Here is a 15214-nt window from a genome sequence, read left to right as displayed (position 1 = left end):
CACTGACCAACTGATTCCCAGAAACACACCCCACCGACTGACTGCCAGAGACAAACTCCCACTGACCGACTGACTCCCAGAGACACACCCCTACTGACCGACTGACTCCCAGAGACAAACTCCCACTGACCGACTGACTCCCAGAGACACACCCCTACTGACCGACTGACTCCCAGAGACACCCCCCCACCGACTGACTGATTCCCAGAGACACACCCCCACGGACCAACTGATTCCCAGAAACACACCCCACCGACAGACTCCCACAGGCACACTCCCACTGACCGACTGACTCCCAGAGACACTCCCCACCGACCGACTCCCACAGACACACCCCACCGACCAACTGATTCCCAGAAACACACCCCACCAACTGACTCCCAGAGACAAACTCCCACTGACCGACTGACTCCCAGAGACACACCCCTACTGACCGACTGACTCCCAGAGACACCCCCCACCGACTGACTGATTCCCAGAAACACACCCCACCGACTGACTCCCAGAGACACACCCCCACCGACTGACTCCCAGAAACACACCCCACCAACTGACTCCCAGAGACACACCCCTACCTACTGACTCCCAGAGACACACCCCACCAACTGACTCCCAGAGACACACCCCCGACCAACTCCCAAAGACACCCCCCACCCACTGACTCCCAGAGACACACCCCACCAACTGACTCCCAGAGACACACCCCCCGACCAACTCCCAAAGACACACCCCCCAACCAACTCCCAAAGACACGCCCCACCCACTGACTCCCAGAGACACACCCTGCTGACACCCGATAGCTCCCACAGTCACCACCAACACCCCTCCAATGATTGTCTCCCACTGTCACCCCTACAGTCAACACTTACACCCACCCACCAACTGACAACCACTGACGCCGCCACAGTCGCCACCAACACCCATCCACCGACTGACTCCTAGTGATACCCCCACATTCACCACCAGCAGCCACTCACTGATTGACTCCCACTGACACCCCCAACAACACTGACACAAACCCACCGACTGACTCCTAATGTCACCCCCAGCCATTCCTTGACTTCCCAACAACCCACATCCACACCCCCTGACACCCCACTCACCCTCACTGAGAACCACACACCTCCATTTCCCACTGACAGCCCCCACACTCACCCTTCGCACCCCTCACCGACATAAACCTGACTCCCAACATCCAATCACCCTCTGACTCCCCTCGATCAATAATCCCAGATACACTCCTAATGCCCAACCACCCCCTCTCCACCAGTTACCCCCACCCCAAACCCAACCTTCCCTCTCCCCTCCAGCTTCTCACCGGACACCGTAGCGCAGGCTGAGGGCAAGCCAGGAGTGCCGATAGCCACGGATAAGTCCATGGTACAGGCAGTGATCCTGTAGGGACAAAACAGACATCACCACCACACACTCACACCAGCACCGCTTGGTGACCCAATCTGCACCCTGGCTGACCAAGATCTTCACCTTAGGTGCCCCACCTGTACCCCGGGTGATCGATCCCTCAGCCCGGGTGATAAACCCTCACACCTGAGTGACCCACTCTACACCCGTGGGTGAGCCAACCCTCAATGTGACCCAGCCTGTACCTCACACCCCTGGGATGACCCACACCTCATTTACATCTCCCAACCCCAGGACAACCTACACCCATGACCACTCCCCTCCTGTTCCCCACAGGCACTGACATCTCCCCTCCCACTCACGCCTCGCCTTCCCATCCGAATAAACCCTTGGGGTGACCCATACCCCTATGACCTCCCTTCCCGCCATCCTCCCCCCACCACCATGAACTATCCTCACCCATTCCACTGACACATGGTATGAACCATACCCAGGCTGGTTCCCCATTCCCTCACCGTGCGGTTCGGACTGATGGTAACCCGACTGCCATCCAGATGATAATGTGTCTCCGTGTAACCATGTGTGAGCAGCCTCCTGGAATCACAACAGGAAGTTAGAAACAGATTTATTCAGGGGTGGCGATGGGGTAGCTGACAGTCTCAGTCTGGGACAGGAAAGTGTAGACATACTAAGGATTTGAATAATGGCTCTCAGGCTCTAACTGGTGGATTGAGCAATGGAACCCTGACAATGCTGGTTTAGTGATAACTGTTGGAGTAGCCAACTTTAGCCACATAATGAAGTCTAGAGTTCCTCCCGTTACACACTGAATTCTGGAGTTCCTCCCGTTACACACTGAGTTCTGGAGTTCCTCCCGTTACACACGGAGTTCTGGAGTTCCTCCCGTTACACACAGAGGTCTGGAGATCCTCCCGTTACACACTGAATTCTGGAGTTCCTCCCGTTACACACTGAGTTCTGGAGTTCCTCCCGTTACACACTGAGGTCTGGAGTTCCTCCCGTTACACACTGAGGTCTGGAGTTCCTCCCGTTACACACTGAGTTCCTCCCATTACACACGGAGTTCTGGAGTTCCTCCCGTTACACACGGAGTTCTGGAGTTCCTCCCGTTACACACTGAGGTCTGGAGTTCCTCCCGTTACACACGGAGTTCTGGAGTTCCTCCCGTTACACACTGAGGTCTGGAGTTCCTCCCGTTACACACTGAGTTCTGGAGTTCCTCCCGTTACACACTGAGTTCTGGAATTCCTCCCACTACACACTGAGTTCTGGAGATCCTACCGTTACACACTGAGGTCTGGAGATCCTACCGTTACACACAGAGGTCTGGAGTTCCTACCGTTCACTGTTCTGGAGTTCCTACCGTTACACAGCTGGTGGGTCGTGTTTCTGGGAATCAATTTCTGGAAACTGTTCTGGAGTTTCTACCGTTACACACTGAGTTCTGGAGTTCCTCCCATTACACACTGAGTTCTGCAGTTCCTACCATTACACACTGAGATCTGGAGATCCTACCGTTACACACAGAGGTCTGGAGTTCCTCCCGTTACACACTGAGTTCTAGAATTCCTCCCATTACACACTGAGTTCTGGAGATCCTACCATTACACACTGAGTTCTGCAGTTCCTACCATTACACTCAGAGGTCTGGAGTTCCTACCGTTCACTGTTCTGGAGTTCCTCCCATTACACACTGAGTTCTGGAGTTCCTTCCATTACACACTGAGTTCTGGAGTTCCTCCCATTACACACTGAGTTCTGGAGTTCCTACCGTTACACACAGAGGTCTGGAGTTCCTCCCGTTACACACTGAGTTCTGGAGTTCCTACCGTTACACACAGAGGTCTGGAGTTCCTCCCGTTACACACTGAGTTCTGGAGTTCCTCCCATTACACACTGAGTTCTGGAGTTCCTCCCATTACACACTGAGTTCTGCAGTTCCTACCATTACACTCAGAGGTCTGGAATTCCTATTCCTCTGACTTTTCAGTTCGGATCCCACTCCCCAACAATTCTAGTTTAAGCTCTCCCCAGTAGCCTTAGCAAACCTGCCTGCCAGGATTTTCAGAAGGATTTGATAAGGTGCCACATATGAGGCTGCTAAACAAAATAAAATCCTATGGCATTACAGGAAAGATACCAGCATGGATAGAGGAATGGCCGACAAGGAGGCAGTGAGTGGGAATAAAGGGGGCTTTTTCTGGTTTTCCAGTAAGCAGTGTGTTGCACAGGGGTCAGTATTGGGACCACTACTCTTCACATTGTTTGTCAGTGATTTGTATAATGGAATTGATGGCTTTGTGGCAAAGTTTCATGATGATAGGAAGATAGGTTGAGGGGTAGATGTGCTGAGGAAGCTATGTAATTGTAGCAAGACTTAAACAAGGCCCAGGGTGTAGGGGTGTCTGACATCTAGCCAAAGCTGTCTGTACACTGCTTCCAGCTCAGAGCCACTCTGTCGTGTTTTGGTTTCTTGAACTGGTGGTTTCAACCACAAGGGTTGGCGATTAAAGCACTTTTAACACCAGTGAAATGGCGTGCAGCCACACAGAACAGTCTGTCTGAGCCTGGAGCTGAGGGCAGAGAGCAGCGAGGAGGGGGCTGGGGGGTAGGTGCTGCAAAGCTGGGTCCCTGGCAGGAGAGGGCATGGCTGCTGGTCATTAACGACTCCCAGCATGCAGCACATGCAATCAGCAAGGACTCTAGTGTGACCAACCAGACACTTGGAACAAAGGGCAGGAAGTCTCTGAAACAGAAGGACGGTTACACCCCGAGGCAGGTGAAAGCCAAGACTCTCAACACTGAGGAACTCTAAGACGCCTCTGCACCAAAGGCTTAGTGCACAAAGATTCCTGCTGGTCAGTGGGGACAGTGCAGTGGGATTCCTGATGGTCAGCGGGGTAACAGTCCGAATCCTGCTGGTCATTGAGGACAGTGCAGTCAGATTTCTGCTGGTCAGTGGGGACAGTGCAGATGGATTCCTGCTGGTCAGTGGGGACAGTGCAGACGGATTCCTGCTGGTCAGTGAGGACAGTGCAGTCAGATTTCTGCTGGTCAGTGGGGACTGCAGATTCCTGCTGGTCAGTGGGGACAGTGCAGTGGGATTCCTGATGGTCAGCGGGGTAACAGTCCGAATCCTGCTGGTCATTGAGGACAGTGCAGTCAGATTTCTGCTGGTCAGTGGGGACAGTGCAGACGGATTCCTGCTGGTCAGTGGGGACAGTGCAGACGGATTCCTGCTGGTCAGTGAGGACAGTGCAGTCAGATTTCTGCTGGTCAGTGGGGACAGTGCAGACGGATTCCTGCTGGTCAGTGGGGACAGTGCAGACGGATTCCTGCTGGTCAGTGAGGACAGTGCAGTCAGATTTCTGCTGGTCAGTGGGGACTGCAGATTCCTACTGGTCAGTGGGGACAGTGCAGACGGATTCCTGCTGGTCAGTGGGGTCAGTGCAGTGGGATTCCTGATGGTCAGTGGGGACAGAGCAGTGGGATTCCTGCTGGTTAGTGGGGTCCGTGCAGTGGGACTCCTGCTGGTCAGTGGGGACAGTGCAGTGGGATTCCTGCTGGTTAGTGGGGTCCGTGCAGTGGGATTCCTGATGGTCAGTGGGGACAGTGCAGTGGGATTCCTGATGGTCAGTGGGACAGTGCAGTGGGATTCCTGATGGTCAGTGGGGACAGTGCAGTGGGATTCCTGATGATTAGTGGGACAGTGCAGTGGGATTCCTGATGGTCAGTGGGGACAGTGCAGTCGGACTCCTGCTGGTCAGTGGGGACAGTGCAGTGGGACTCCTGCTGGTTAGTGGGGTCAGTGCAGTGGGATTCCTGATGGTCAGCGGGGTAACAGTCCAATTCATGCTGGTCAGTGGGGACAGAGCAGTAGGACGCCTGGTCAGTGGGGACAGAGCAGTAGGACACCTGGTCAGTGGGGACAGAGCAGTGGGACATGCTGGTCAGTGGGGATAGAGCAGTGGGACTCCTGCTGGTCAGGGGACAGTGCAGTGGGATTCCTGCTGGTCAGGGGTCAGTGCAATGGGATTCCTGCTGGTCAGTGGGGATTTCAGTGGGACTCCTGCGGGTCAGTGAGGACAGTGCAGTGGGACTCCTGATGGTCAGTGGGGACAGTGCAGTGGGACTCATGCTGGTCAGTGGGGACAGAGCAGTGGGACTCCTGCTGGTTAGTGGGGTCAGTGCAGTGGGATTCCTGCTGGACAGTGGGGACAGTGCAGTGGGATTCCTGATGGTTAGTGGGGTCCGTGCAGTGGGATTCCTGATGGTCAGTGGGGACAGTGCAGTGGGATTCCTGATGGTCAGTGGGGACAGTGCAGTCGGACTCCTGCTGGTCAGTGGGGACAGTGCAGTGGGACTCCTGCTGGTTAGTGGGGTCAGTGCAGTGGGATTCCTGCTGGTTAGTGGGGTCAGTGCAGTGGGATTCCTGATGGTCAGCGGGGTAACAGTCCAATTCATGCTGGTCAGTGGGGACAGAGCAGTAGGACACCTGGTCAGTGGGGACAGTGCAGTGGGACTCCTGTTGGTCAGGGGACAGTGCAGTGGGATTCCTGCTGGTCAGGGGTCAGTGCAGTGGGACTCATGCTGGTCAGTGGGGATAGAGCAGTGGGACTCCTGTTGGTCAGGGGACAGTGCAGTGGGATTCCTGCTGGTCAGTGGGGATTTCAGTGGGACTCCTGCGGGTCAGTGAGGACAGTGCAGTGGGACTCCTGATGGTCAGTGGGGTCAGTGCAGTGGGATTCCTGATGGTCAGTGGGATTCCTGCTGGTCAGTGGGGACAGTGCAGTGGGATTCCTGATGGTCAGTGAGGACAGTGCAGTGGGATTCCTGATGGTCAGTGGGGATAGTGCAGTGGGATTCCTGATGGTCAGTGGGACAGTGCAGTGGGATTCCTGCTGGTCAGTGGGGACAGTGCAGTGGGATTCCTGATGGTCAGTGGGGTCAGTGCAGTGGGATTCCTGATGGTCAGTGGGGACAGTGCAGTGGGATGCCTGCTGGTCAGTGGGGACAGTGCAGTGGGATTCCTGCTGGTCAGTGGGGTCAGTGCAGTGGGATTCCTGATGGTCAGTGGGGTCAGTGCAGTGGGATTCCTGATGGTCAGTGGGGACAGTGCAGTGGGATTCCTGCTGGTCAGTGGGGACAGTGCAGTGGGATTCCTGATGGTCAGTGGGGTCAGTGCAGTGGGATTCCTGATGGTCAGTGGGGACAGTGCAGTGGGATTCCTGATGGTCAGTGGGGTCAGTGCAGTGGGATTCCTGATGGTCAGTGGGGACAGTGCAGTGGGATGCCTGCTGGTCAGTGGGGACAGTGCAGTGGGATTCCTGCTGGTCAGTGGGGTCAGTGCAGTGGGATTCCTGATGGTCAGTGGGGTCAGTGCAGTGGGATTCCTGATGGTCAGTGGGGTCAGTGCAGTGGGACTCATGCTGGTCAGTGGGGACAGTGCAGTGGGATTCCTGCTGGTCAGTGGGGTCAGTGCAGTGGGATTCCTGATGGTCAGTGGGGACAGTGCAGTGGGATTCCTGCTGGTCAGTGGGGACAGTGCAGTGGGATTCCTGATGGTCAGTGGGGACAGTGCAGTGGGACTCCTGATGGTCAGTGGGGTCAGTGCAGTGGGATTCCTGATGGTCAGTGGGATTCCTGCTGGTCAGTGGGGACAGTGCAGTGGGATTCCTGCTGGTCAGTGGGGACAGTGCAGTGGGATTCCTGATGGTCAGTGGGGATAGTGCAGTGGGATTCCTGATGGTCAGTGGGACAGTGCAGTGGGGTTCCTGCTGGTTAGTGGGACAGTGCAGTGGGATTCCTGCTGGTCAGTGGGGACAGTGCAGTGGGATTCCTGATGGTCAGTGGGGTCAGTGCAGTGGGATTCCTGATGGTCAGTGGGGACAGTGCAGTGGGATTCCTGCTGGTCAGTGGGGACAGTGCAGTGGGATTCCTGCTGGTCAGTGGGGTCAGTGCAGTGGGATTCCTGATGGTCAGTGGGGTCAGTGCAGTGGGATTCTTGATGGTCAGTGGGGACAGTGCAGTGGGATTCCTGATGGTCAGTGGGGATAGTGCAGTGGGATTCCTGCTGGTCAGTGGTGACAGTGCAGTGGGATTCCTGATGGTCAGTGGGGTCAGTGCAGTGGGATTCCTGATGGTCAGTGGGGTCAGTGCAGTCGGATTCCTGATGGTCAGTGGGGTCAGTGCAGTGGGATTCCTGATGGTCAGTGGGATTGGTGCAGAGGATTCCTCCTGAATAGTGGGTCAGTGGAAAGGGATTCCTGCTGGTCAGTGGGATTAGTGGAGAGCAATTTGTGCTGTTAAGCAGGGACAGTGCAGTGGGATTTACAAAACATAGAAACATAGGAAACCTACAGCACAATACAGACACTTCGGTCCACAAAGCTGAAGGAGGTGGCTGAAGAGATTGTGGAGGCATTAGTAATGATCTTTCAAGAATCGCTAGACTGGAATGGTTCCAGAAGAATGGAAAATTGCAAATTACAGGCCAGATAGCCTGATCTCAGTGGCTGGGAAGATGTTGGAGTTGTCTGTTAATGATGAGGTTTTGAGGTACTTGGAGGCACGTGATAAAATAAGCTGTAGTCAGCATGGTTTCCTCAAAGGAAAGACTTCCCTGACAAATCTGTTGACAAATCAAGTTTGTGAAGATAGGTGGAGGGGCAGATAGTGTTGAGGAAGTACAGAAAGGCTGAGACAGACTGAGAGAACGTATACACTCTCAGAGCCATGCTGTCATTCCATGGGGATACTCCAGCACGACAGAGAGACTCTCAGGTTCTGATGGCCGAGGTAGAATCCAGAGGGGACAGAGACTCTTGGACTTTGACCAATGTGCTACAGCTGAGGGCGCCTGTTTCGCCAGCTGCACATAGAAATCTGCCCATTCTCACAGGGAGTGTAATGCTCTTAAAATAACACTTGCCTCAGCTTCCTTCCTGTTAGCCACTCGTAAAGCTCAGCCAGTCAACCATTGTCATCCACCCTTCCCCAGCAACCACAGACTCTGCCTGACACAGCAGCGCACTAAACACAGAGTTCGGCCATGGGTGCGTGACCCACAAGGACCTCAGACAGCTGGCAAGCACCAGATAGCACAAGTTTAATGTTGGAGAGAATCCACTTAAATGAGGATCACAGTGCCTGAGAAGGTGAGGAAATGTGAGCTCTCCATCCCATTCCCAAACTTTCCATGCAACCCTGTTAGCTTCCACATTCCATGTGGGAATGGTAATAGATAAATCAGCCCTTTACCCCAGTCTCAAGATTAGCTTAGGGTTAAATCGGGGCTGGCTCAAAAGGCCAGAAGGGTCTATTCTCTGCAGTATCATTAAATAAATAAAAGCATCGCTCCCCTCTCACCCTGGGGAAACACTGTATACATTTCCCAAACCTGGGGAAACACTATATACATTTCCCAAACCTGGGGAAACACTGTATACATTCATCCTTGGTGATTTTCTGCACCTCCATACGATCACCCCTCAGTTTCCTGTGCTCTAAGGAAAGAAGCTCCAACTTATCCAGACTCAATTCTGGTAACATCTTCATTAATCTCCTCTGCACACTCTCCAACTCAACGGCATCTTTCTGACAAAACTAAACATAATGTTGCAACTATACTGGATCAAAAAGGAGGCACCTGTTATTATGGACCCCAGCCCCAGAACAGGCCGTTTTCTCCGTGCTACTGGCAAGGAGGGTGTACAGGAGTGAGGAGACACAGCTTCTTCCCCACTGCTGTCCGATTTCTGAATGGACAATGAACCCGTGAACACAACATCACTTTGTTTTTCCCTCAATTGTTTAATTTATATATGTACACACATGTATATAAACCTACTAATTGTAATTTACAATTTTTATTGTTATGTATTACTTTGTACTGCTGCCACAAAACGACGAATTTCACGACATATGTCAGTGATTTTAAACCTGTTTTTGATTCTGATATGTGGCCTCAACAACATCTTGTACTCAAGTCTTTGGAGTGTCAGCAAGCCAGGTGTAGAATTAACTAGTCTTCTGCACCTACCTGTAGGATCCCTGATTCATCCAAATGTTGGGAGTGGAACTGAATTTTTCACACAGTGAACGAAGGTCAGCACTGGCGGGAGGGGGGGAAGGCAGAGAAAAGGGGGCAGCCCTCTGTTTCACCGTAAGTGCCTGGCACTCAGGCCCTTGGGCTGGAGGCAGTCAGCCTTTGAGCAGACTTCCACTGATTCTTACCACTGTGGTGCCCAGTAAGAGTCCAAGCATCACGCGTGAAAGGTTTAACTGAGCACAGGTCACGGTGCTTTTTGGAGAGTCCCACCATATAAGGGAACCTACAGAGCTGGCTCGTGTCCTGCGATCGCTAGCCCAGGGTTTTCTCCGTAAGCTATCCCCATTGTTAGCAGGACTGTAGATGCTGAGACAGTTCCGGGTCACAGGCTGGTGTTAGCTGCACAGAGGTCAGTACTCACTGATTACGCGTGATATCCAGGACCAGCTCCCTGCCATCGACAGACAATGCCAACACACCGGCATCAGGGCACCGCCCCTGGCATAGACAGACAGTCAGATCAGTACAGGGCTCAGTGTTCCCTGTGAGGGTGGGGGTGAGAGGGAGGGGAGAGAGAGGGAGGGGAGAGAGGGGGAGGGGAGAGAGGGGGAGGGAGGGGGGAGAGGGAAAGAGGGAGTGTGTGTGAGTGTGCGAGTGAGAGCTGGACTAACCTGGCCCTCCACAGAGACGACGTGTCGGCGGAGTCCAGATCCCAACCAGTACAGGATGGTCAGATCCTCACCGGGCAGCCCTGTGAACAACAGCAAAAACTCAGCAGCGCATGTAGGCTGAATGAGAAGGGAGGAGGGGCAGGAGGGGGAAGAGGGGGAGGGGAGGGGGAAGGAAGAGGTTGGGTTGAAAGATCAGAGTGTGGGATCGGGAGTCAGGGGTCAGGGGTGTTTGGCATGGGATGAGAGGTCGGGAATGAAGGATGGAATGAGGAATTGGTGTGAGATATCAGGGGTGAGGGGCAGAAGTGAGGGATCGGGGTGAGTGGCCACGGGTGAGGGGTCGGAGGTAAGAGATCAGGGTGAGGAGTTAGGGCGAGGATTTTGAGTGAGGTATCGGGGTTGGAGTGAAGGATCTGGAGTGAAGGGCTGGAGTGAGGGATCGTGGGTGAGGGAATGGGGAGGCAGGGGTAAGGGGTGATTGGCCTGATATGAGAGGTTGGGGATGAATGATCAGGGATGAGGAGTCAGGGTGAGGAGCAGAAGTGAGGGATTGGGGGTGACAGATTGGAGTGAGAGGTCGGGGGTGAGGGTCTAAGGTGAGGATTCAGGGGTGAGAGATTAAGGTGAGGAGTTGGTCGGAGGAGTAGGGGGTCAGATGAGGGGTCATGGTGAGGTATTGGGAGTGAGGGATCAGGAGTGAGAGGCCAGAGTGCGGGGTCAGCCTGAGGTGTCAGGGGTCATGGTCAGGGTGTGGTATCAGTGTTGAAGGATCAGGGTCAGGGTGATTGGCCTAGTGCAAGATATCAGGGATGAAGAATGGAGTGAGGGATCGAGGAAGAGGGGTCGGGCAATGGGTCAGATTGAAGGATCGGGTTGAGGGATCAGATTGGGGTGATGGGTCAGGGATGAGAGATCGGGGATTATGGGTTGGGTATGTTGGATCAGGGATGAGGGGTTGTGGGTGAGGAAGTGGAGTAAGGGGTTGAGGGTGAGGGTTTTGAAGTTGAGCGGTTAGGTTGAGGTATTGGGGGCAATGGATCAGGGGTCAGGGGCCAGGGATGAGGAATTGTGGATGAAGGATGGAGTGAGGGATCAGGGTGAGGGGTCAGGAGTGAATGGTCAGGGTGAGGTATTGGGTTGAGCAATTGGGGGTCGGGGTCTTGGTTGATTTGCTGAGAGCGAGAGGTCAGGGTTGAAGGATGAAGTGAGGGATTGCGGGTGAGGGGTTGCGGGTGAGGGGATGGAGTGAGGGATCGGAGGAGGGGCCAAAATGAGGAGTTGGATTGAGGGATCAGGGTGAGGGGTTGGGAGTGAGGGATCGGGATGGAGTAAGGGATCTTGGGTGAGGAGCCGGAGTGAGGGGTTGTGTGAAGAATCAGGGTGAGGAGTCGGGGGTGAAGGATTGGGGTGAGGGGTGGAGTTCGGGATCGGGGTGAGGGATCGTGAGTTGGGGTGGAATGAGGGATCAGGGATGAGGGGTGGAGTGAGGAGTCTGAGTGAAATATCAGGGATGAGGAGCCGGAGTGAGGGGTCGGGTGTGAGGGATCGGGGTGAGGGGCGGAATGAGGGATCAGGGATGAAGGGTCGGAGTAAGCGTCAGGGATGAGGAGCCGCAGTGAGGGGTCGGGTGTGAGGGATCAGGGTGAGGGGCGGAAAGAGGGATCAGGGATGAAGGGTCGGAGTAAGCATCAGGGATGAGGAGCCGCAGTGAGGAGTCGGGTGTGAGGGATCAGGGTGAGGGGCTGAGAGAGGGATCGGGGTGAGGGATCAGGGTGAGGGGCTGAGTGAGGGATCGGGGTGAGGGGCGGAATGAGGGATCAGGGATGAAGGGTCGGAGTAAGCGACAGGGATGAGGAGCCGGAGTGAGGGGTCGGGTGTGAGGGATCAGGGTGAGGGGCTGAGTGAGGGATCGGGGTGAGGGGCGGAATGAGGGATCAGGGATGAAGGGTCGGAGTAAGCGTCAGGGATGAGGAGCCGGAGTGAGGGGTCGGGTGTGAGGGATCAGGGTGAGGGGCTGAGTGAGGGATCGGAGTGAGGGGTCGGGTGTGAGGGATCGGGGATGAAGGGCCGTCCGGACCCCGCGTCCGCGCCTCCTTCGGCCCCACTTACCAGCTGCCGGCTGCCCGCTAGCCGCCGCCAGTCCGAGTCCGACAGTCAGGGTGATGAAGGCGGGGTTCAGCCGAGTGTCCGGCCGCATCCTTTACAATCGCCGACACTGCCTGCAGCCCAAGGCCTGGCCCAGCTCGACCCGGTCCGGTGCCGCCCCGCCCCTCTATCAACTCCTCTTCCCTCCCCTCCATCTCCCACTGTCCTGCCCAGAGCCCTGTCTCGCCGCCCCGCCCCTCCAGCCTTCCCTCATCCAGAGCGGACCCGGCTCCCGCAAGGACTCTCCTCCCTCCGTTCCCGGATACCGATCTCTCCTCTTCCCTACCCGTCCCCGACCCCCGTCTCTCCCTTCCATCTCCGCTCTCTGTCTCCAGTCCATGCCATAGCCGAACCCTGGCCTCCCCGTCACCCGTCCCCGTCCTCGCTCCGAGTCGGACCTGGCCTCTTCCCATTCCCGCCATCTCTGGACACAACCCCACCCACTAACCAGATACCGACGCCCAGGAATGAGTTACTGACCATCAAGAGAGAGGTATTGACCACCAGGAGTGAGTTACTGACCACCGGGAGCGAGGGGATTTTCTTCCCCTCTGCCATGAGATTTATAAATGGTCCATAAACATTAACTATTTTCTACTCTCTTTGCACAACATTTTTTTAAATATATACTGTATAGTTCTCATTTGTAGTATATTTTATGTTTTGCACTTCACTGCGGCTATACAACACATTTCAGGGCATTCATAGATCATTTACAATAAATTTGATTCAGATTCTCATTCTAGTCATCTCCAGTTGCTGATGGGACCTCAATATCTTGTCTTCTGCACCCCTCACCTACTCCAACTCAGCCACTCCGAGTCCAACTGTCAGTGTCATAGGTCGGGTGTTGAATCAGGACACAGACACTGGAGACCCAGAAGCAGGACGAGATGGAACCCAAAGACGGGACGGGATGCAGTCTAGACAGGGAAAGCAGGACCAGGACGAGGGACTGGGAACAAGGAGCCTGGGATGGACTCCGAGCCCAAGATTGGACAAGGACCCGTAACCTGGGTCTTGCCTTGGGCTCGGACCCCCAAACCCAGGCTCAGACGTGATGAGGCTTGGCTAGGGACTTAGGGTCTTGAGGCTCGGGTCAAGACTTGAGGCTAGAGGCTGCAGGCTTGGAGCTTGGGGAACTCAGAGGCTGGAGCTAGGGGCAGACTAGGAACTGTACATCAACATGGAGCCAGGACTCATCTTTAACAGGACACTGACATGAGACAGGACAGTGTACACAGACATAGAGCCAGGAGTTATCCTCTGACAAGCTGGGACTCATCTATAACTCCACACCAAGGTGGGGCAGGACCATCCATTGGGTAACGGCAGAACAGCCTGACCTACCCAACAGAGGCGAGGACAAGACAAGACCATTAGGAGGTAGTGACCATAATATGATATGTTTTAACCTACAATTTGAGAAGGAGAAGGGAAAATCGGATGTGTCAGTATTACAGTTGAACAAAGGGAACTATGGAGCTATGAGGGAGGAGCTGGCCAAAGTTCAATGGAACAATACCCTAGCAGGGAAGACAGTGGAACAAAAATGGCAGGTATTTCTGGGAATAATGCAGAAGGTGCAAGATCGGTTCATTCCAAAGAGGATGAAAGATCCTAAGGGGAGTAAGGGGCGGCCGTGGCTGACGAGGGAAGTAAAGGGCAGTATAAAAATAAAAGAGAAGTATAACATAGCAAAGATGAGCGGGAAACCGGAGGACTGGGAAGCTTTTAAAGAGCAACAGAAGATAACAAAAAAGGCAATACGCCAAGAAAAAATTAGGTACGAAGGTAAACTAGCCAAGAATATAAAGGAGGATAGTAAAAGCTTCTTTAGGTATGTGAATAGCAAAAAAAAATAGTTAAGACCAAAATTGGGCCATTGAAGACAGAAATGGGTGAATTTATTATTTATTAATTTATAACAAGGAAATGGCAGACAAGTTGAACAGGTACTTTGGATCTGTCTTCACTAGGGAAGACACAAACAATCTCCCAGATGTAATAGTGGCCAAAGGAACTAGGGTAAAGGATGAACTGAAGGAAATTTATATTAGGCAAGAAACAGTGTTGCATAGACTGTTGAGTCTGAAGGCTGATAAGTCCCCGGGAACTGATGGTCAGCATCCCAGGGTACTTAAAGAGGTGGCTCTAGAAATCGTGGACGCATTGGTAATCATTTTCCAATGTTCTATAGATTCAGGAACAGTTCCTGCTGATTGGAGGCTGGCTAATGTTGTCCCACTTTTCAAGAAAGGAGGGAGAGAGAAAACAGGGAATTATAGACCGGTTAGCCTGATGTCAGTGGTGGGAAAGATGCTGGAGTCAATTATAAAAGAGGAAATTATGACACATTTGGATAGCAGTAGAAGGATCAGTCCAAGTCAGCATGGATTTATGAAGGGAAAATCACGCTTGACTAATCTTCTGGAGTTTTGTGAGGATGTAACTATGAAAATGGACAAGGGAGATCCAGTGGATGTAGTGTACCTGGACTTCCAGAAAGCTTTTGATAAAGTCCCACATAGGAGATTAGTGGGCAAAATTAGGGCACATGGTATTGGGGGCAGAGTACTGACATGGAGTGAAAATTGGCTGGCTGACAAGAAACAAAGAATAGTGATTAATGGGTCCCTTTTGGAATGGCAGGCTATGACCAGTGGGGTACCGCAAGGTTCGGTGCTGGGACCGCAGCTGTTTACAATATACATTAATGATTTAGATGAAGGGATTAAAAGTAACATTAGCAAATTTGCTAATGACTCAAAGCTGGGTGGCAGTGTGAAATGTCAGGAGGATGTTATGAGAATGCAGGGTGACTTGGACAGGTTGGGTGAGTGGGCAAATGTATGGCAGATGCAGTTTAATATGGATAAATGTGAGGTTATCCACTTTGGTGGCAAGAACAGGAAGGCAGATTACTATCTAAAGATAGATAGATAGATAGATAGATACTTTATTC

At 53.4% G+C, this 15214-nt stretch overlaps 1 protein-coding gene across 7 annotated transcripts in view; it reads right to left on the bottom strand.

Annotated features, from left to right (window-relative positions):
* Positions 1-12360, bottom strand: part of LOC140726056 (disintegrin and metalloproteinase domain-containing protein 19-like) — a 156330-nt gene extending 143970 nt beyond the window's left edge. For 5 of the 7 annotated variants that reach the window (XM_073041955.1, XM_073041960.1, XM_073041957.1 and 2 more), the window contains exons 1-5: positions 12214-12360; positions 10105-10184; positions 9855-9931; positions 1878-1956; positions 1319-1395 (exon numbers count right to left, since the gene is read on the bottom strand). In XM_073041955.1, the coding sequence (XP_072898056.1) occupies positions 1319-1395; positions 1878-1956; positions 9855-9931; positions 10105-10184; positions 12214-12301 (401 nt within the window). In that variant the 5' untranslated portion in view covers positions 12302-12360. Of the gene's footprint in view, positions 1-1318; positions 1396-1877; positions 1957-9424; positions 9483-9854; positions 9932-10104; positions 10185-12213 lie in introns of those variants that run through there. The other 2 variants (XM_073041958.1, XM_073041959.1) reach the window with 2 other exon arrangements.
* Between the last annotated feature and the right edge of the window lie 2854 nt (positions 12361-15214).

Source organism: Hemitrygon akajei, chromosome 4 (assembly GCF_048418815.1).
Source record: "Hemitrygon akajei chromosome 4, sHemAka1.3, whole genome shotgun sequence".
Classification (NCBI taxonomy): domain Eukaryota; kingdom Metazoa; phylum Chordata; class Chondrichthyes; order Myliobatiformes; family Dasyatidae; genus Hemitrygon; species Hemitrygon akajei.
Note: the sequence above shows the minus strand (reverse complement) of the source record. Positions and strands in the feature narration are given on the sequence as shown.